Source organism: Fusarium flagelliforme (genome assembly GCF_020744385.1).
Source record: "Fusarium flagelliforme strain FIESC 12 MPI-CAGE-AA-0113 chromosome Unknown B0J16scaffold_5, whole genome shotgun sequence".
Classification (NCBI taxonomy): Eukaryota; Fungi; Ascomycota; class Sordariomycetes; order Hypocreales; family Nectriaceae; genus Fusarium; species Fusarium flagelliforme.
The window spans coordinates 1,514,038-1,533,605 of record NW_025763507.1 but is presented as its reverse complement, the minus strand read 5'-3'; the positions used below and the strand labels follow the sequence as shown (position 1 = coordinate 1,533,605).

Genomic DNA, 19,568 nt, shown 5'->3' with positions numbered 1-19,568 from the left:
TTTCCCTGCTACCAGCTAGTACGACTTCTATATGAGTTGCTCATGGTACGGATTGAGAACTCAGCCTGAGCTTCAAAGAGAATGTAAGAGGGAATGGAAATGGAAGACTCAGGTCGAGGTCCAGGCAGTGAACGTCAAGGTGCGCGAAACAGGCTTGAATGTTTGGTGGTAACGGGTTGGCAAGCGCGCGGTACCTGCCTAGGATCATTGATGAACTGGGTTTTGATTGGTTCAGGGTTGCGCCTGGCAACCAGCCATCAAGTACATGTACTTATCAACGTATATGGTATTAACCTGAGCACAAGTACCAAAAACCACAGGTCTCTCCTATGTTAGCTGTCTGTATTATATGGATGGATTGCCGGCTAGTTCATGGTTGGTTCCACGATCCAGCTTGTAGGCGATTCATCCATTATCAACATTTTGGAACATGTGTAGCAGTAACAGAGTATTCATGATGGACATTGCTTTTCAAGTGCAAACAGATCGAGCCAATTGTAAGCTTCTCTCTCTTAACAAGATGCCTCATTACTATCCACCTTTGGATATGGGGATCGCAGATCAACTGCAAATAACGGTACGAGAGGTCTTTAAGATAATACACAATCACGGCAGAATGATGGCGCATGGTCGTGGTCTTGCAGGGCAGAACACGGGGTTCCCAGAGATTCATTAATCATAACTGAGTATCCTATATCCACCACTCTTGCTGCGAGCAAGATCTTGATGTTCCCATCATTCCTTCCCTCACAATGCCAGTATGCTACCAGGCTTTTCCTTTTTTACCACTGACTAGAACCGTGACCACATTTAAGCAGCGATAGTGACCTCAACCTCAACACCGGCCTCGACTGTAGATTGGTTAGTGTTTGCGTAGCTACCTTGAGAGAACGGGATCGCTTACTGTTGACGATGACGGACTTGACAACCTCGGTAGGGGCGTGGAGGTCAATGAGACGCTTGTGGACACGGAGCTCGTAAGAGTCCCAGGTCTTGGAACCTTCACCACAAGGGGTCTTGCGGGTGGTGATCTTGAGGTTCTTGGTGGGGAGACGGACGGGGCCCTTGATGGTAAGACCCTTGCTGCGAGCACGCTCAATGAGCTCAGCGCTGACCTTCTCAAGAGACTGGACCTTTCGGCTGGTCAGGGTAATTCGGATACGGTGGCTCTTCTATCGTAGGGGTTAGCATCGTGGCCAAAGTCGCAGTCGCAGTCGCAGTTGTGGGCGGGGAGTGGCATCAACGTACGGGAGCGTCACCGACGTCCTTCTCGTTCTTCTGGTGAGACATTGTGTATGGCTGTCAAGACTCGGCAAAAGTGACTGCAACGGTAACGTGATGACGGCCTGGGAGGGATGAGGGAATATTCCTTTTGTTGATTGAAGAAGAGTTCAGTCCACGATTTAGCCCCAATTGTCAAAAAGTTGTGCGCTTATCGCTCTTATCGCACATCCCCCACTCACGACACGTGACCTTGTCATGCTGTTTCTCCCGTCCATCCTACCTAGGTACCTAAGCCAACGTTCTGTCAGACAGCTGTTCCAAAAAAGGCATTAAAGTCAATGACAGCCACAATATAGTCAATTCAACGAATTCTTTGCCTTTATATGAAAATTGGAAACTCTAGATCTTTTAATCCAAGCCTGCTACTATTCAGAATGCTGTCCTATGATTTTTCCTGTATGTCTAGACACCTACTCTTCTGATGCGCTTTACGGGCCAACCCGAAGGCGGAAAGTGGAGGTGCCTATCAGATCGCTGCAGTTGAAGGCAATCCCCTGTCATCACCATCCAGTTTCGTCATTCCACTTCTCAAGAACACGGAGGCTTCGTTTTGATCCGTATTTTCTCCTGTCGTCAGTTGCACAAGAAGACTCCATCGCCTCAAACACAACGTACCCAATGGCACAGAAAGCGAAGAAGGACCGCGCCAAGTCCAACGCCGCGGCGCTGAACAACCTCCATATCGGTTCCCTCATCATCAACGTGCTGTTTCTTCTCGCTCATTTCCTGTTCCACAATCGATCCCTCTGGCTGTACGTCCTTCTCTCTGTACCAGCGCTCATCTGCGAGTATGTTCTCGAGGTTTCCGGCCGACCCAAGTACGACCCGAATACCAAGGCGCTGCGCGCCGCTGGAGAGGATCTGTCCTCTCCTGGTTTGACCGAGTATATGTTTGACGTTATCTGGGTCACCTGGGCTGCAGTGATTCTTGTTATTCTCTTCGGAAACAAAGCTTGGCTCATATGGCTTGTCCTTCCGGCTTATGGCTTATATCTGGGGAGTGGTTTGCTTGGTATGGGAAAGCAGAAGATGGCCGAGTTCCAGGGAGCCAGTGATGCTGGTGCTGGTGCAGCCCCCCCAAGCAACCGCAGGGCACGCCGAGCTGCCTAACTAGATTGATTTTTCTATGAGGCCCTATCTACTCAAGCGTCCTCGGTTGGTCTGGTTGTCTAAGTGCTTTGCTTTGGACGCTCTCCCGTCCAGCGCTCCAGGGTATCGCCATCTACATCACGGACCAAAATATGGACATGTTCTAGAGCGCGTACGCTCTGAAGAGCCACCCAATTCTTAAACCACAACACTCGATTCTCTCCATCCGGACCAAGAGCATCGATGAATGTCTTTTTGACAAAAGACTGAACCAATGCTCTACTCTCAGGCGTCATATCACCAGTCTCGGGGTCTGTTGGAATAGTCGTGCGCAACCATACAACAATGTGCCGAATTTCTGGATCCAAGCCGTAGGGCCAGTCATTGATCAGGATACGGTAATCTGAGGGATCTCCGAATGGGATGGAAGAAGCGGGCGCAAAAGGCGGGCTGCCCCATTCCTTGGGGAGGCGGTTCGCGAGTAGGAAGTTTGTCATAGAGCCATACTCTGCTTTTGTTTCAGCTGTCCATGCCATATACCGGCGAAGGTCAGAAGGTTTGCGCTTTAAAACTGATAGATTGTTCGTTTCTGCATAGTATCAGTAGCTGGTCTTAGAACAGAAAGCAATGCCGAGTAGATATTCCCCCAAAGCCGCTTACCGATGATTTCCTTTAAGTCCTGCCAGTCATGCTTGTGAAATTCTTCGTCCGTTTGCGAAAGAACCCATTTATCGACTTCAGTTAGCGGGAACGGCGCTTCTTCTGGAAGAGATTCCCCCATTTTAGCTGGACGGATTGTCGAGGTAGATGATCTTAAGAACCTCTTCTGTCGTGTATGCCAAGCCGTCAATATCAACAGTTTGTTACGTGTTTGTGACTTGGATTCTAGGATATTAAGCTCCGTTAACTCAGAACGATGTTTGAAACCCACTCGCTCCTAATGCTATCATGCGCATGCGGTGAGAAGTTGGCCCCAACCGGATTATGTCAGCTGGTGCAAGACGACGAAACATGATTGTTTCTTGAATACGTCTTTAGGGTAAGGGAGGAGAGCGTCTTTCTAATGCTTAGGTTTGATAATCAAGATCGTCACATGTGAACAGCATTCGCCCGTTGTTATTTACAGTTCTCAAAGTTAGGCGTCCTTATGATTTCCAGTTCCAGGTGTTAAACCCAACCCACACCAGCCCCCTCCATCATCGATCTGATATCCCCCGTCCTGAACGCGTCAGGGACCCCTAGATCTGCTGAAACCTAGCCCAATTGGGATACCGGTATCACAGTGTTGATAGCTTCTCACTCACTTCCATTATTTTCACGGTTATTATTCACTGGTGCATTGAAACCCATCAGCCATTCACTCTCGCATTCCATGACACAGTTCTTCCACCAAACGACGGGTTCCTCACCATGATCCTCGGTCCTATAACTCTCGTTGACTGTGCAGTCTTTCTCATTTTCCTTGCACCTCAGCTCATATGGAATGCTGGATTCTTTCTGACTCTGTTCACGGCTCTCAAGGCTTTGCCATTTCTATGTTGGTGATCATTTACCAGGCGTCTGTTGCAAGCTAACTCACATGACACAGTGGTTCGGTTACCTTATGAGTTTATCACAGATCGTTACTTGACTCACCCAAGTCAACAATTGGCATTTACGCAGACTGCTACAGTGTTCGAGGATATCGTGATACGCTGCGTGCGATATGCGTTTGCCAACATCCCTGCCAAAGTCGGGAGGGTCTTTTTTGGTAAACACGTTGCACTGCCATTCACTCGATGGCGGATGCTTCGTCATGGTTATATAAGATCCCCGGTCCACTATCGGGAGTATAGTATCGGGAGAGTATGTCTCTTGTTTCTGGTTTCTGGTGTCTGGAGTCTGGCAGTTCGACTAATCGGTGGCAGGGGAATGTTGAGACTAAAGGTACCTGGATTATGCATCATCCAGAGCATCCTCCCGATTTTGTTCTTTATTATGTCCATGGTAGGATGCGGAAATCACACAACTCGTCTTCACGTAACGCTAACTATTACAAGGTGGGGGATTCCTGATGGGTTCGAGTTACTTTTACCTTGAGTTCCTTATGGCCTGGCATCATCTGCTGGTTGAGACAGGGTTCAAGAACCCGGCCATATTTGCCCTCGAATACACTTTGGTACCGGACCAAGTCTACCCAAGACAGGTTCTGGAGACACTGGAAGGTTACAAGCATGTCCTTGAAGTCGTCAGGGACGCCTCAAAGATCTGCGTCTCGGGCGACTCAGCCGGTGGCTCATTGATTCTCAGCTTGCTGCTCGAGTTGGGCGCTCAGGCTGGTAACCAAGATAAGATAGGGGTCAAGGCCGACGTCCGAGGTGGTCTTGCTGACCCCGATCCGCCACAACTGCCATTGCCCAGAATGGCGACGCTCATCTCGCCATGGATAACGCTCATGTCAAAGCTGCACTACAGCTCCAAAAGCGACTTCTTGGACAAACGTACCTTGTGGAAATATGCGCATGAGTACGCAGGAGAGAACATGATTCAACAACAACCAGCCTCTCCTGGAAACTGCGTCGACGACAAGCTCTGGAGAGCGGCTAGTCCCGAACGAGGATATTTTGTTATCTTTGGGGAAGAAGAGGTTTTCGCGCCAGACGTTGAAGAATTTCTCAAACGACAAGCTAAGATCGGTGTCCAGGTTGAAGGACAGAAATTTGATGGGGGTATCCACGCATGGCCTGTAGCCTCATTGTTTCTTTCAAGCACCGAGGAGAAGCGACTGCAAGGACTTCGAACTGCTGTCAAAGAAATTAGAAGAAGAATGCTTGAATGGGGCATATCGAACAGTGATAAAGTGTAATAATCAGATTAGATCAAGTAAAAATTCACGGACAAAGCCTACAGTTGGTGAATCGGGAACCCTAGCGTACAACTCGGCTTCGTCATCACCAGGCCTGCTCAGAGGTTTAAAGCTCAACTTGTGTCATCACAAATGTGTAGAGGACGAGTGGGAAGCATATGTAGAAGCAGTGAAACTTGCCTAGTAGAAAAGGAACGGGTATGTCTGCCTGCGAGATGTTCGCTACCTAGACAACTTGTCAAGAAGCCACCAGGTACTACTAACCTCCAGGCTACCAATAGGTATGGGGATAGATATGGAGGTCACTTGACACTGGGACTGGCTGGGTTGGGTGCGAAACACCACAAGAACGGAAGCGTGAATCGTCTAAATCTGCAACAGGCTTCCAGGGCATGCCAGTTACTCCGATGTCTGAATCAGCGCGACATTTCCACCTATTGCTTGAGGAAGAAGGATGGAATGGACTCCACCAGCGCGCAGGCGTATTGTGCGGCTGATACAGAGCAAAGATAGCTCAAGCCATTTTATGTCGAGGTTGACGATAAATGCATGTGGGCGTGATTAGGTGTCGAGGGCATGAATACAAGCTTTGGTAGGGCACCATGGTCTTGAAGCTAAGATGAGATAAAGGCCTGGGTATAATTGAAGGCACATGAACGCGGTGTTGAAAGAATGAATTGCGATTGATTAATTGATAAAGTTCGTTAAGGCAGGCGCTAACAAGATGATGCTCATCTATAGTGTGGGGCACACGTGCTAAGGTAATAGTGACTCGTTCCTGTCGATTCCATCCTGTCAAACCTGTCCATGTCGTCTAAGTACCTGCCTAAGGCACGGGTACCTAGGTGCGGGTGCGTAGGTACAGTCGGGCGGGTACTGTACATGCTTGCCCGAGGGATCAGCTTCCACTTGAGACGGCGCCATCTCTAATTTGGTGTTTGGACGTAAAGTCACAAGGGCCAACCTATAGTACTTCTCTCTCTCTCTCTTACCTTCCTACTGAGTAGTACTCCGTATCGTACCTTCTGTCTCGTAAGTAGGTACAGGAGGTACCCCTCCGCCTTCCATGCCGGTGCATATAAACGGCTGGCATTCCCTCGTTTCCCCCGCCACTTGCCGCTGCTCTGTCAAATACGATTGCCGATTACTGACGCCTCTTGCAATGCGAAAGCGACTCATGACCACATCCCTCACCATCAGGTTGCCTCTTGATTATTACCAGGCTATTTACCTACCTCTCTAGGCAGGCAGTTCTCTAGGCAGTATCTACTACCTACCTACCTAGGTACCTTGAAATTTATACCTTGCCAGGCTTGATAGAATACTCGCTGCATCTTGGTGGTCTCCACCACTCCATATCATCACATCTAGGTTGCACTTACACGCACCTTGATCTCAGCTATTGTACGAATCAGTTCAATCAGCAAATACTTGGCGATCCTATCACCTCTATTCAGCACCGTATCAAGTCGTCTTCTGCCATAGTGCTCTTCTCGGTTTCTTATTTATTTTTTCAAATCATATCACAGCACGCCCATCTCGCGACGAGACTCAACCTTAAGAAGTTATTACACCTCTACGGCTACTTACATACCAGGCTGCAGCTTGAACTGAGTGAGGCTTAAAGCACTCTGCCAGATCATTCCGCTTACACATTCATTGTCGCCTTCCGAGCCTTGTTTCAACCGGCTGCTTACTGTACCGCCTGCATCTCAGTTGCAAGGGGTTGTCTTACATAGCCTGCCCGTCTCCGTTCCCGTCCCGTCCCCTCCTACTGCGCTGCAACCAACCTCTTTGCGATAGTTGTAAAGGTTCTTGTCTGTCGTTTCTTCCTTGTCTGCGCCTCTGAGCCTCACCACATCAACTCATGTGTGGTCCCTTCAGGCCGGCCACCATCACGTCAACCAAATTACATCGTCATTCCCAAACCGGCAAGGGACGGGAACCCGAGCTTGCTGATTCGTGAGCAAAACTCCTTGTTTCCCCTGTCCAGCGCACGGCTCTTGTTAGCACTTGTTCAGCTACAGTAGCCTTCCTGGCAAACCAGTCTTGAGAATTGGAGCTATCTGATATATTAGCCCAGGTAGACCTTTCTCTTGCGTTCCTCTTGGCTCCAGGATCCAGGCTCCCAAAATAAATCCACTGGTCCATACTTGAATGGTTGCGTACTTTTTGACTGATCAACAAAACAAGTACAACAAACAAGTACAACAGGCCAACACAAAGACTCAACTCGATATACCCAACACGTTGATTGTTCGCGACCGGGTTTTCACTACCTACAGCGTTGTTATCTGCCTTTCTTTTGTCTTTGGATTCGATCAAAGGCATCGCCCAAACTCAGTCAACAGCAAATCGCATAAACCACCATTAGGTTCGCGCTCAGGGTTACCTTGTTCTGTGACGTGGGTTTGTACTGTATCAGCATCACCCCGCTGTTCTTTCATCTGTGCCGCCAAGCACTTCGTGTTATCCACACACAGCACACAGCACTGAACTCTGTTATCAAGGTTGATCTAAGTACATCCACAAAGAGGAAGGAATCCATTCATTTATTTACTGCTACTGGCTTCCTACTGGCCTTTAGTAATTTTTAGCCCAGCCGCTTCGGCGTGCATGCCCCACCATACACCCAACCTGCCGCAACCCAGACAAAAAAATTTATTATGTCTGCCGACGACAGCTATGCCCCCAAGTCTCCGGACCTCTCCTCTTTTTACTCAAACGGTCCCACCCAGGAAGAAGTGCATCATCCACAACCCGACTCTTACTTTAGGCCAGGGTACGAATATAAAGCAGAGTCCCCAACCTATACCAGATCTGCTTCCTTCTCTTCCTACGTTCCCCCTTCTCCTCACTTCGACAACACCAACCGTGTCTCAGCCGATTCCGCGTATCATCTGGAGTTTGCGCAACCAAGAACTCCAAGACCAGAACATCAACCCTGTCCATCGCGACATTCTTCTATTCCAGAGCACTACGTCTATTCTACGTCAGACCAACCACAGCATCCGAGTAACGGGTTCGGGCGTAGTTCTGCGTCTTCGTACTCACGTCAACAACAACAACCCTACGGCCAAGCGTACCCAGAACAATCTTCTGACCACAACGCGATCACTTACGACCCATCCTACAAACCACCGATAGCAGCCGGTGACTTGGAACGAGCTCCCACATTTGGTGCTGCGCCGTTCGATACAAACATGCCTCCACGCAAAGCCGCGCCGCCTGCGGCGCCTGCTATCGACCCATCTCCGGTTCGAACCAAATTCCCCACAGCCAGGATCAAGCGAATTATGCAGGCCGACGAGGAAGTTGGCAAGGTTGCGCAGCAAACTCCGATTGCTGTAGGAAAGGCCCTTGAGCTTTTTATGATACAGCTTGTCACAAAAAGCGCGGATGTAGCCAAGGAGAAGGGCTCAAAGAGAGTTACCGCGCCAATGCTCAAGCAAGTTGTTGAGACAGACGAACAGTGGGATTTCTTACGCGACATAGTTAGTCGTGTCGAGAATGAGAAGGAGGGCAGTAGATCCAAGGCTAAGCAGGATAGTTCAAGTGATGAGGAGATTGAAGAGCCTAAAAAGAGAACGCGTGGCGGCAGAAAGAAGAAAGCAGCATGATACAATGGGGCTTGTTTCTACATGAAGGATTATTTTGTTAGTTTGTTGTTTTTGGGATGCGTCATGAGAAATAACGATCAAGTGGTTGGCGTTCGGGAGGACTCGCATCGAGCTGGTGTTGGGCGCTACGGAAGACAGTTCGTCACACGGCTTTTGGTGTGATATTTTAGGCTTTCGTGTATGATTACAATTTTATAGGGAGGGTATATCCATATGACTGTTGATTCTGATGTTTTGCACGACTATTTCCAGATCAAACAGCTGTATGTAATTTCTCGAATTAAACACAGAGGGGAGCTGCTAAACTCACACTCTGTCAATGATCACACCACGTTTCTATCATCCTTCAAGAGTTGCCTCTGGCCTGTTAAAGAACGAGAGCGACATTTTCAACAAATAAGAGAACACTTGCTCAGAAGCTGATCGTTACCTTTTGTTTACTTTTCTATTCATTTCACTAGCATTTCGTCCATAGTTTATTTCCTTTTTTTGGGGGAGATTTCCACCAGGGTTACCCTACAGCTTCCAACCACTGACGTAGGAGTGACTGACGTCAGCATCCATTGCTTCGGACTAAATAACAAATCGCACCTCGCAAAGACGAGTCCCTATGCAAAGCTTTAAAAGTGTAGGATAATGCAGTGTTCAAGTAGACTATAGAATGTATATGCTGGTATCGATTACTAACTGGTGAGAACCCGATTAATGAGATAATCTCGATGAGGAAAATATGGAGAAGGAGATAGCACCCCGAGTCGCCAAAAGGGTCCATGGCCATTCGGCCTCGAGTCCAATTCCAGGACAATATGATAGTCTAGCACCCCGGCTTAGCTCGGCTTCAGGGGTCCAACAAGCTGTCTTATTGGACCCGACTGCCAGGACGGTTTCCTTCCAACATTCTCAGAAAGCTCCTGAGCTAAAGCCAAGTGGCCTGGGTGATACCGCCTGTTCTTTAAAATTATCCACTATTATCCATTCATTCTAAGAGGGATGCCTCTCACTACTAGTACCTACTAACCTAGCCTCCATTAGTTAACAGTTACCCGCTGCGACTCCTGTAAATCCGTCCGCTGAAGAAGGCGGGCTGGGACGGTTCCGTCAACATCAACCAACTTTGTTACATCCATATGAATGCCCGGCCTCTTGATTTCGTCCTCTCGCTGCAGCGTCAACTTCCAGCTCTCCTAACCCCCATAGATTAGGAGCACTCCCCCGTTCTTTTCGGTTCTTGTGCAAACCCTAGATGACGAACCGCCAGCTGTCCCTTACCGGCGCTCGCTCCCCCGCGTAAACCAATGTCGTGGGACCTGCTTCAGAGGTTCCTCGAGTCCGACGTCTTCAACTCCAACCCCTTTCTCCCCGTCTCATACCTCTCGTGAGTTTTCTACAAATCCCTGCACGCACATCTGCCGAGTGTCGATACCAATTGTGTCCTCTATTCGATCACCTCGCTTCTTCCGCCGCCTCCGACTTCGCCAATCGCTAATGCCACCTGTCGCAACAGCCGCTACGCCGACCACGTGGGGATTCATTATGTCCTCTGCCAGAAGCTGCGCCAGTTTCCCTACGAGGACATCGAGTTCTTTCTGCCGCAGCTATGCCACCTCATAATCAGTGTCCACAATGAGTCAATGGCATTGGAGGAGTTTTTGTTGGATTTGTGCGAAGAATCAGTCACAGCTGCGCTGCTGGTACGTGCGATGATGATGCTCAACTCAAATCAATCTTTGGCATGGAATGCGCGAGCCACCGCGTCATGTGAATCACGTTGAGAAATTGAATGATGGCAAAAGATTACGGTGCTGACAAGCGCATGCGCAGACTTTCTGGCTGTTTCAGACATACCTCCACGATCTATCGTCGAATCCTTCATCCGACTCGTTCCAGACATGTCGCCGTGTATATAACAAGGTCCAGCATATTGTCTTTGGGCTTGCCGATACCGCTCGGCATGAGAGGATAACCGAGAATGTACTTCCCGTCACCGTCCTCTCTAGTTTTGTACTTGCCAGTGTTGCGCTGCCGATGTTTCCGCAGTGGGCTGGCCCTCTTGCAGTTGCCCAGGCTCGTAAGCCACAACTTGTAAACAATGACACACAGGAACCGAAGGAGAACTCCAAGCCGGCAAGGGCACGTACGGTCACAGCAGGAAACTCACGATCGAGACGCGCCAGAGACAGTACTCGTACCTTCAGTGCGCCGGACCCTAAAGGATCTAGGGACTCTTCACCCAAGTCTGCCCGCAGTCCACAACCGCCGCCTGCCATCCTCCCACCCCAGAGGTCAAAAACACCAGTAAACACCACTCGGCCGTCTGCTCTTGAGCTGAGATCGTTGGAAGGAGCCAAACTCAGCACATCTTCTCTTCCACTTCCGTCTGCTCAACCTCCAACAAGACCGACAACTCCAATTTCAGCAGGTCCTACGCAACGTCCGACTGATAACTCTAATAGGAGACACTCGCATCATGCTAAGGTGATCCTTGCTGTTAATGACTTGTCCCCAGTGCAAAAAACGAGACTCCTGAGACAGCATTATTTTAGGTCGCAAACCCAATTTTTGACGGCTTTGGAGGGTATCTCAAATCGATTAGTGCTGGTTCCCAAACCCGCTCGAATGAGTGCCCTTCGGGCAGAGCTGGCCTTGATATCTCAGGATTTGCCAGCTGAGGTTGACATCCCGGTCATATGCCCCCCTACCTTGGTCAATGGATCACCTGGGAAGAGCCGGCACCATCGCATCGTACGCGTGAACCCCGCCGAAGCGACAGTGCTCAACAGCGCCGAGAAGGTTCCCTATCTGATCATGGTGGAAGTTTTGAGGGACGATTTCTCTTTTGACCCCGATACGCCCGAGAATCACCGACTATTGAACACTCTCCTCGGTGGCACATCTCGAGCGAAGCGAATATTTGATCTTTCTGACTCGCCCCGCCTCTCACCCACTGCCAAAGCCCCCGAACCTGCATTGGATAGTGTATTTGAGCCCGCCTCCGGCGATCTGGGAAGTTCACCACTACTCAAGGGTATCGATGAGTCACCAGTCAGGGTTTCTTCTAAGTCTGCACAAAGTCAGAATACTCAGCGTCTCCCAGGCGGAGCTACAGCGTCTACCTCGACCTTGGACTTGACAACGCCGCTGTCATCTGGCACAGGAACATCGAGATCTAATAGCCCAGGACCTGTTTCGCGAAGGATGACCCTTCCAATACAGCGAAGCGCACCCGCTGATCAGCCCGATTTCTCTGCGCTAGCAACGCACATGCGAACAGCGTCTCAGATGCTTGCACAGCTCGAGGCTACCAGCGGAAAACGCCCAAAGCAGGAGGTGGCTGCCATCAGAGCCAAAATTATCGCTAGTATGCAGAGTCTCGAAGAAAAGAGCTTTGATGTTGATGAACAAGGCCCAACTTTCGACACCATTATCGCCAAAGCTAGCACAACTCCGATCCCCGCAAACAACCCTGATTTGGAGGACGATGCTCAAATCGATCCTAATCTCAATGCCAGCGCAGGCCGTGAACGGATGGAGAACGATATCAAAACTGGTGGTGTGCAACGTCGTGGTGATCGCGACGACCCTAGTGCGGCCGTCTTTGGTGAGGCCTGGGAGGCCAAGAAGGAACGAATTCGCAAATCCTCACCTTATGGTTGGATGAAAAACTGGGACCTGGTGAGCGTTATCGTCAAGACAGGCGCGGATCTTCGACAAGAGGCGTTCGCTTGTCAGCTTATCGACGTGTGCCACAAGATTTGGGTTGATGCTGGTACTGACGTTTGGGTAAAACGTATGCGTATCCTGGTGACAGGCGAGTCCTCAGGTCTCATTGAAACCATCACGAGCGGCGTGTCTCTACACTCACTGAAACGAAGTCTTACGCTGGCTTCTGTCGAGTCGGGTCAAAACCCACGCAGTCGTATAGCGACTTTGAGAGATCATTTCCTCAAAGCTTTCGGCAAACCAGACAGCAAAGATTTCCGTGCCGGGGTTAATGCATTCAAGAAATCCCTGGCGGCATACAGCATCATTTCCTATGTATTGCAACTCAAGGACCGGCATAACGGCAATGTGTTGATAGATAGCGAGGGTCATATCATTCATATCGACTTTGGATTCATGCTTTCTAACTCGCCCGGCTCAGTTGGCTTTGAAGCTGCTCCATTCAAACTCACTCATGAGTATGTTGATGTTTTGGGCGGACCCACGTCCTCCGATTTTGAGGATTACAAGAGACTTTGCAAGCAAGCTTTCCAAGGCGAGTCGTTTCAACGAACTTATACGAGGAGACATGATTAACATTTCTTGTAGCTTTACGTCGCTCAGCAGATAACATCATCGATTTAGTAACGATGATGGGACACGATTCCAGCATGCCTTGCTTCGCAGTTGGTATTGCTCAAGTTACAAACACTCTGCGGCAAAGATTCCAACTTCATCTGAGCGCAGAGGAAGCAGAACATTTTGTGGACGATCTTGTCGCGAAATCATTCGGTAGCTACTACACTCGACTGTAAGCACTGCCCACATCTGATTTCTTAGACTTTACTGACGCATTTCCAGCTATGACACTTTTCAATATCGCACGCAAGGTATATATTAGACAAGTTAGGCATGGTCAAGACTTGGCAGGCAGGCGGGCAGGCATCGACTGGATTCAATACATGAGGAAAACAATAACGGAGAGCTAGATGTTGCATAGGGATAAATTCGGGGACATATGAGATGGCGTTGCGGACGATAGACATGGCCGAATCGCCGACATATTTTGATGCGAGTTTTATACATGATAACTGATGAACTACACATTCTAAACAGAACCACAGATAGGCGAAATTCTCCCCGTTGCGGGCTAGGGGCTGCAGCAAAGACAGAGCAGGAATCGATATAGCAATTGAAAGCGTACTGCGATGATGTCCGCATATATCAACTTTGATGGCCGCCTTCCCTCTCAACTTTCAAGTGACGGCTCAGTGAACTGCCCTGCTCCAAGCGCCTTCGCTTTGCGGTCCGCTGTCATTATGTAGATTAGGTATTCGCGAGTTAGATGTCATGCCACATGCTCAGTGCAAGTCACGGCTAGGAGGGTACAAGACTTTGGAAAAAATGGCCTTCTGATTCAAGACTTGATTAAAAATACTACGCATGATGCCTGCGGAAACATAAAAGCAAGCACCCGCCTGTCTTTTGTTCCAATGCATGTTTTTCTGCCTCGTTCCTGCTTCTCAGCAGTACCCAAGCTGGTATACCGATAAATAGATATGTATGATTTTTGAATGCAACCGCCTTTTCCCTTGTTTTTTTGTTACTCGTACCTAGTGCCATATGGTAAGCGTTAACCACCAACACCTGATAGCGATGAAAAGAAAGCCTACGTCCGTCTCGCAAAGTTACGGAACAAGCAGTAAAGTGAGAGAGAGAGAAAAAAAGGGGGGAGTAGCGAGAACCGAGCATGTCCTTATCTCCGTCGTGATTTGAAAACCTTCTTCAGGGAGCGCTGGGAATTCTAGCCCCAGCGATCGCCTTCTCTTTCTGCTTCAAGTCTTCGCATTCTTTCCTCCTCGTCACCGCCGTTGATGACCTCACTTCGACGAGCTGACGTTGAAGATGCGGTTCGGCGTCCTTTGCGTGAGCCCGTGTCGACGCCATCATCGCCACGATTACGCTTCCAACCTGTCATGCCTGCAATGCGTTGCGCTTCTTTCAGCAGACGCTCACGATCGCGAGCTTCACGTTCGAGGGTGTGAGGATCTTTGCTTGAGCTCTCGGTTCGGCCAAGTGAGCTGGGCTTTGCTTCGTTGCTGCGAGTGCCAGAGGCAGGCTTCATGTCTTTTTCGTTGGAAGCAGCTCCGGCATCGGTCGATTGGTGTTTGCTGCTGTATTTCGAGTCGCGCTCTCGATGACTTTCACGGCCCCTGTCCTTTTCCCGGTCGCGATCGCGTCGGTCCCTATCCCGATGTCGATCTTTACGGTCTTTACGGTCTTTGTCGCTACGGTCTCTGTCCTTATCTCGACGACGCTCGCGATCATAGTCCCTGTCCCGATACGAGGAGCGATGGCTGGATTTCTTGCGATCATCACTACGATGGTCGTCTTTGTCCCTCTCTCGATCCTTTCGCTTATCCGAGTCTCTATCACGGCGGCTGCGGTGGCTGGATCGTTTGGACTCTGTCGGTGACGTGGAGCGGTTTCGATCAGTATATCTTTCGTCCTTGTCCTTGTCCTTGGAACGAGAGGACTCTTCGTCGTCCACGTGATGACGTCGGCTTCGATGCTTCTTGCGTCGGGAATCGTCATCGTAACCATCATCCTGGACGGACTCTGAGCGGTAACGTCTACGTCGTCGAGAGCTTCTATGCCCCCTGCTCCGACTACGACTCCTGCTGACAGTTCGAGACGCTGATCCCGTATGGTTTTGATCATGGTCGCGGTCATCAGATGCTCTATCGCGTTTGTCATGATCGCGAGATCGGTCTTTGCTATGCTCACGCTGGGACTCGCGATCCTTATCTTTCTCGTGAACATCTGTACCAGCACGGCTTGGGGCCAAAGAGTTACTCCTGGACCGGCCTCGCTCGGCTGGGCTGTCCTTTGCTGAAGGAGTCAGCTTACCGGGCGGAGCTTCACTTCCCACCTGATAACCACGTGCTCGAAGATGATGAAGACTTGTGTTAGGAAGACCTTGTCTCATAGCTTTGGGGCCCGTAGGTGCATTAAACGGAACATCTGGAGCTGGAGCTGGACGAACAACGGAAGCACCAGTTCCCACGTTAGGTGTTATGGAGGAAGCGTCGCCAGACGCCTCATTGCCTGTAGCCTCACCGGATCCATCAGCTTGCCCAGCACTGGGAATCTTTGTCTCATCACCCCCTTCAGTACCGTCCCCTTGAATAGGCTGGCCATTTTCATCCACTTGCTGGCCATCCTGATCGATACTGTTCTGGCCATCCTGACCGGATCCGTACTGAGAGAATTGACCTTGATCCTGATAATGGGTGTTACCTCCGAATTGGTAACCTCCACGGCCGTAGCTTCCATAGTAACCACGGCCCCGGCCTCGACCACGTCCGAAATTGTTGCGACGATAGTCACTGAATTGACCATAATTACCTTGATTGTATCCTGTCTGGAATCCTGAGTTAAAGCCTCCAAAATCACCTGTTGCCACACCAGGGCCATTTTGATTGTAATTATTCTGGTCGAAATTCCACGATTGAGAACCGTTCCAGTTATTATTGGAGCCTTGGCCAAATCCACCCCCAAAGCCACCCATGCCGTTCATGCCCATGCCTTGAAAGCCACCGTTCATGTACATGCTCTGCATCGTCATCGGGTCCATGCCCATGCCCGGCATACCTTTAAGCAAGTTAGTATCCTTGTCATCCAGCCAAGTACATGTTATCACAACTTACCCATCATGGGGAAGCCGCCGAAGGAGCTCGGCGCCATACCGTTCTGCATAGCCATCATCATCTGCATCTGGTTGAAATCATTGGAGCCGGAGAAACTGCCATTTGGAAAGTTGCCGTTCGTGGATTCCGAGTCAGGCTTTTCTTGGATCCCCTCGTTATCATCGTCTCCTTGTTGGTCGTCGTCTCCTTCGCCTTCGCCGTTTGCGTCTCTTACGACATCCTGCTTCGTTGGAGCCTCCCCATCAGGATTCTCAACGCCTGCCTCCTCTGCACTGTCTCCCGTAGCCGCGTTTTGAATATCACCTGTCTCGTCATGTTCGGGGCCCTCGGGGGCAGGAGTGTCGTCATGAGGATTGACCTACAATTTGTTAGAAGCACGACTTTTGACATATATACCAGTGATTTATAAGTACCTGAACAGAGGACTGAGCAAGAGGACCTTCATCAACGTTATCGGTGCCATCGACTTGGCCTGGTGTCGCGTCCACCCCCGAGTTCTGTTCTGAAGATATCTCGGCCACATGTGTTTCGATAGCTGTGAGGGTATGTTTCGTTGCTTCGACGGGCGTTGCAGGCTCCGAGTCTTTGGCTTCCTTCGGTCGGCTCGCTTCGCGCTTCTTTTCTGCAGTGCGCAAGAACACTCTTATTGTAGTCCGCAACGATTTGTTCGGATTGCAATCTTCGGCGGACAAGGGCGAGTGTTCGCAGACAGGACATGATACGGGTAAATTGGATTGACCTTGGCGCAATTAGTGACATTCCTGCGTGGGAAACTTTTCAAAAGGTCGCGTACATGATTCACAGATCGCCTGCTCGCAACAGGGAAGACGAAAGGCATTCACTGCAAGCTTACTACAGATCGCGCATCGCAACTTGATGGGAATCTCGTCGGGGGAGAGAGATCTATGAGAACATGTCAGTTTGGTTGCTGGCGCGCTCGATTATGCTCGTGTAACAAACCGAATCAGCTCCGCCTGAGCTTCTGTGATTGTTGACGCCATTGCGAAATCTCGATAACAGCCTCAAAATTAAGGGCAAAGCCTAAGACAACCGAGGAAGCGTCATGAGAAGGTTTTGCGCGGGTAGGAAGGAAAAAAGAAGAGAAGAGAAAGATGAGAAGGAAGTTGGATGCAGCAGGGCCGATCGATTTTTGGTAGTGCCTGGTGCAACAGAGACACAGTCACTGCTGCGTTCAATTGGCGACACGTGTGGAGGTAGGTATGAGAAAGAATGAACTATAGAAGTGATGAAATACTGTACTAATGCAGACATTCACTCTTTTGACTCAACCTTCCAAGCAGAAAGAAAAGAAAAGAATGATTGAGTAGAATAAAGGAAAAAAAACCCCAACCTGGTCTGCTTTGCTTTGCTTTGCTTCTGACGCAAACGCTAACATAACAGCAACTGGCACTGGCAATCGTGAGAAAAAAAAGAAAGAGTGGGACCAAAGTGCAAAGTCTCTAGGTACTACCTAAAGGTCGTAGAAGAAGGTACCTAGGTATCTTTAGTACAGATCAATTAATTAGCATAATGGCCCATCTATCGACCTAAGCCCGAATGAAGTGACCATGCCATTTCATCTCTTATTTTCTCGGCTGTCAATATATCTGATACCCTGACGAGCCTCAAAGCAACTTTTCCTACCTAGGTACCTAGGCAGCATAGCATACCTATCATGCACCATCCAATAATCAACCGAGGAACCTTGAAAAGTCACGTGGCCCATAAACCCGATTGTATGGCATAAAGTTCCATTAAGAGCCAGCATATCCGTACATGCATTTAGACAATCACTAGCAACGATGGGATTCCTACAATTGTAGATGACATTGGTTGCTTCTTACATAGATAAAGAGACACATATTTTGGTCCATGTCTCGCTGCGTACGGAATATGCCCCATATTTATTCACAGCAGTCACACAATGTTGCTATCATGAGAGATTTGGACGTAACAGCCAATTGCCCATTCGAGCCGCAACAAAACATTGCTAGGTAGTAACAAGCAAAAACACATAATCAACTCCCAGATGCTCTCTTCGGCATCGTTCCCAAGCAACCGACTCGCAGGAAAAGGGCAGAATTACGTACATTACGAAAACAATTCGTCATCTGTACCTCCCACTTCATCCTCCCACCAACAATGCAGGTCTCCATTCAAGTTTGTCTAGCAAGCGCAGCTGTCCTTAGCGCCAACGTCCTTGGGACCTCCAAGATTCACTCTTTGCTCTTCTCCTCCCCGGCTAGCAGCATTTGATGCGCCAGCTCCCCTCGCGCTCTTCAACGATGTCTCAGGTATCGCGTTCGCGATGGCAGTGAATACCTCAGTAACATTATGTCCGCTCTTGGCACTGGTTTCGAAGAAAAGTAAACTCTCCTCCTCCGCGTATGCCTGCGCCTCTTCTGTAGGTACTTTGCGGGCATCGCCAGAGTCATCACCCTCATCCCCTTCCTCGCCATCTGCGGCACCGGAAGAATCGCCTGTAAGATCCAATTTGTTGCCTACCAATGCGATAACGATACCGGGAGAAGCCTGTCGCTGTAGCTCAGCGACCCAGTGCTTAGCTTTGATGAGGGACGTGGGCTTGGTGAGATCGTAGACGACTAGAGCGGCCTGAGCATTTCGATAGTACATGGGAGCCAGGGAGGCAAATCGTTCTTGACCGGCGGTATCCCAAATCTCAAACTTGATTGTCCTTGTCGGGAGATTGCATTTCTGGGTCAAGAAAGCAGCTGTTGATGCCCTTGTCAATGATGATATACTAAGGGAAAGCCAAGAGGATACATACCACCAATAGTAGGCTCCTTGTTTTCTTGAAAGTCGTTATTAACGAAGCGCAACACGAGAGACGACTATTGCAACTCAATTAGTATGTTGACGAAAAATCGCATAAAAGAGGCGCAACAAACGTACCTTTCCGACGGCAGCTTCACCGAGAAGCACCAACTTGACGCTGCTGCTTGGCTTGGGGGCGTTGGCAGAATCGGCCATGGTCGCGGGATCGCTCGGAGATGAGGTTAAAGTTGATGGATTGTTTGCCAAGGCCTGAGCAGACAAACGAAACGGTGATATCGTCGCCCAGGACGGACACGAGATACTTGGAAGTTCTTGGAAGGAGAGGTATGTCAAGAGCTACGAAGTAGGCTTGATGAAAGTTGCCTGGAGTGGAGGAGGTAAAGACGCGACGTCAGTGAACTAAGCAGAATTACAGTACATGGAATAGGTTGAGGTGAAGTCCATTGTAGCGGAAGCGGTAGCGGTGGGTTCCAGGTGGTTTCTTGCGTCTCTACCTAGGTACCTAGGTGCTGTGCTTTCAGTGGC

General features: G+C 49.5%; 8 protein-coding genes across 8 annotated transcripts; 4 read left to right on the top strand and 4 right to left on the bottom strand.

Moving 5' to 3' along the window:
* Positions 1 to 551: 551 nt before the first annotated feature.
* On the bottom strand, positions 552 to 1,560 carry B0J16DRAFT_344464 (ribosomal protein S10 domain-containing protein). Its single transcript, XM_046128177.1, has 3 exons — positions 1,249 to 1,560; positions 905 to 1,172; positions 552 to 851 (listed from the first exon to the last, which is right to left on the bottom strand). Exons 1-3 carry the CDS (start codon positions 1,288 to 1,290, stop codon positions 811 to 813), a joined length of 351 nt encoding a protein of 116 aa, XP_045981212.1. The 5' UTR covers positions 1,291 to 1,560; the 3' UTR covers positions 552 to 810.
* Positions 1,561 to 1,902: 342 nt separating this feature from the next.
* Positions 1,903 to 2,394, top strand: B0J16DRAFT_385853 (uncharacterized protein; the record flags this gene model as incomplete). Its single annotated transcript, XM_046131532.1, has 1 exon — positions 1,903 to 2,394. The coding sequence occupies one exon, from the start codon at positions 1,903 to 1,905 to the stop codon at positions 2,392 to 2,394; it is 492 nt and encodes a 163-aa protein (XP_045981211.1).
* Positions 2,395 to 2,453: 59 nt separating this feature from the next.
* Positions 2,454 to 3,154, bottom strand: B0J16DRAFT_385852 (uncharacterized protein; the record flags this gene model as incomplete). The annotated part of the gene is made up of 2 exons (XM_046131531.1): positions 2,454 to 2,962; positions 3,034 to 3,154. The coding sequence occupies 2 exons, from the start codon at positions 3,152 to 3,154 to the stop codon at positions 2,454 to 2,456; spliced, it is 630 nt and encodes a 209-aa protein (XP_045981210.1).
* A 342-nt stretch (positions 3,155 to 3,496) lies between these two features.
* Positions 3,497 to 5,893, top strand: B0J16DRAFT_344459 (Alpha/Beta hydrolase protein). Its single transcript, XM_046128176.1, has 5 exons — positions 3,497 to 3,910; positions 3,962 to 4,218; positions 4,281 to 4,359; positions 4,413 to 5,156; positions 5,399 to 5,893. Exons 1-5 carry the CDS (start codon positions 3,784 to 3,786, stop codon positions 5,446 to 5,448), a joined length of 1,257 nt encoding a protein of 418 aa, XP_045981209.1. The 5' UTR covers positions 3,497 to 3,783; the 3' UTR covers positions 5,449 to 5,893.
* A 1,824-nt stretch (positions 5,894 to 7,717) lies between these two features.
* B0J16DRAFT_153339 (uncharacterized protein) lies at positions 7,718 to 8,945 on the top strand. Its single transcript, XM_046122089.1, has one exon. It carries the CDS (start codon positions 7,885 to 7,887, stop codon positions 8,836 to 8,838), a length of 954 nt encoding a protein of 317 aa, XP_045981208.1. The 5' UTR covers positions 7,718 to 7,884; the 3' UTR covers positions 8,839 to 8,945.
* A 709-nt stretch (positions 8,946 to 9,654) lies between these two features.
* Positions 9,655 to 13,755, top strand: B0J16DRAFT_306806 (kinase-like domain-containing protein). Its single transcript, XM_046124811.1, has 5 exons — positions 9,655 to 10,213; positions 10,343 to 10,529; positions 10,660 to 13,093; positions 13,147 to 13,348; positions 13,399 to 13,755. The coding sequence occupies exons 1-5, from the start codon at positions 10,134 to 10,136 to the stop codon at positions 13,436 to 13,438; spliced, it is 2,943 nt and encodes a 980-aa protein (XP_045981207.1). The 5' UTR covers positions 9,655 to 10,133; the 3' UTR covers positions 13,439 to 13,755.
* A 392-nt stretch (positions 13,756 to 14,147) lies between these two features.
* On the bottom strand, positions 14,148 to 17,390 carry B0J16DRAFT_153313 (uncharacterized protein). The gene is made up of 5 exons (XM_046122088.1): positions 17,208 to 17,390; positions 17,041 to 17,150; positions 16,661 to 16,986; positions 16,248 to 16,605; positions 14,148 to 16,191 (listed from the first exon to the last, which is right to left on the bottom strand). The coding sequence occupies exons 1-5, from the start codon at positions 17,246 to 17,248 to the stop codon at positions 14,342 to 14,344; spliced, it is 2,685 nt and encodes an 894-aa protein (XP_045981206.1). The 5' UTR covers positions 17,249 to 17,390; the 3' UTR covers positions 14,148 to 14,341.
* A 588-nt stretch (positions 17,391 to 17,978) lies between these two features.
* On the bottom strand, positions 17,979 to 19,527 carry B0J16DRAFT_289086 (ras family-domain-containing protein). Its single transcript, XM_046124208.1, has 3 exons — positions 19,161 to 19,527; positions 19,036 to 19,099; positions 17,979 to 18,979 (listed from the first exon to the last, which is right to left on the bottom strand). The coding sequence occupies exons 1-3, from the start codon at positions 19,236 to 19,238 to the stop codon at positions 18,414 to 18,416; spliced, it is 708 nt and encodes a 235-aa protein (XP_045981205.1). The 5' UTR covers positions 19,239 to 19,527; the 3' UTR covers positions 17,979 to 18,413.
* Positions 19,528 to 19,568: the final 41 nt, after the last annotated feature.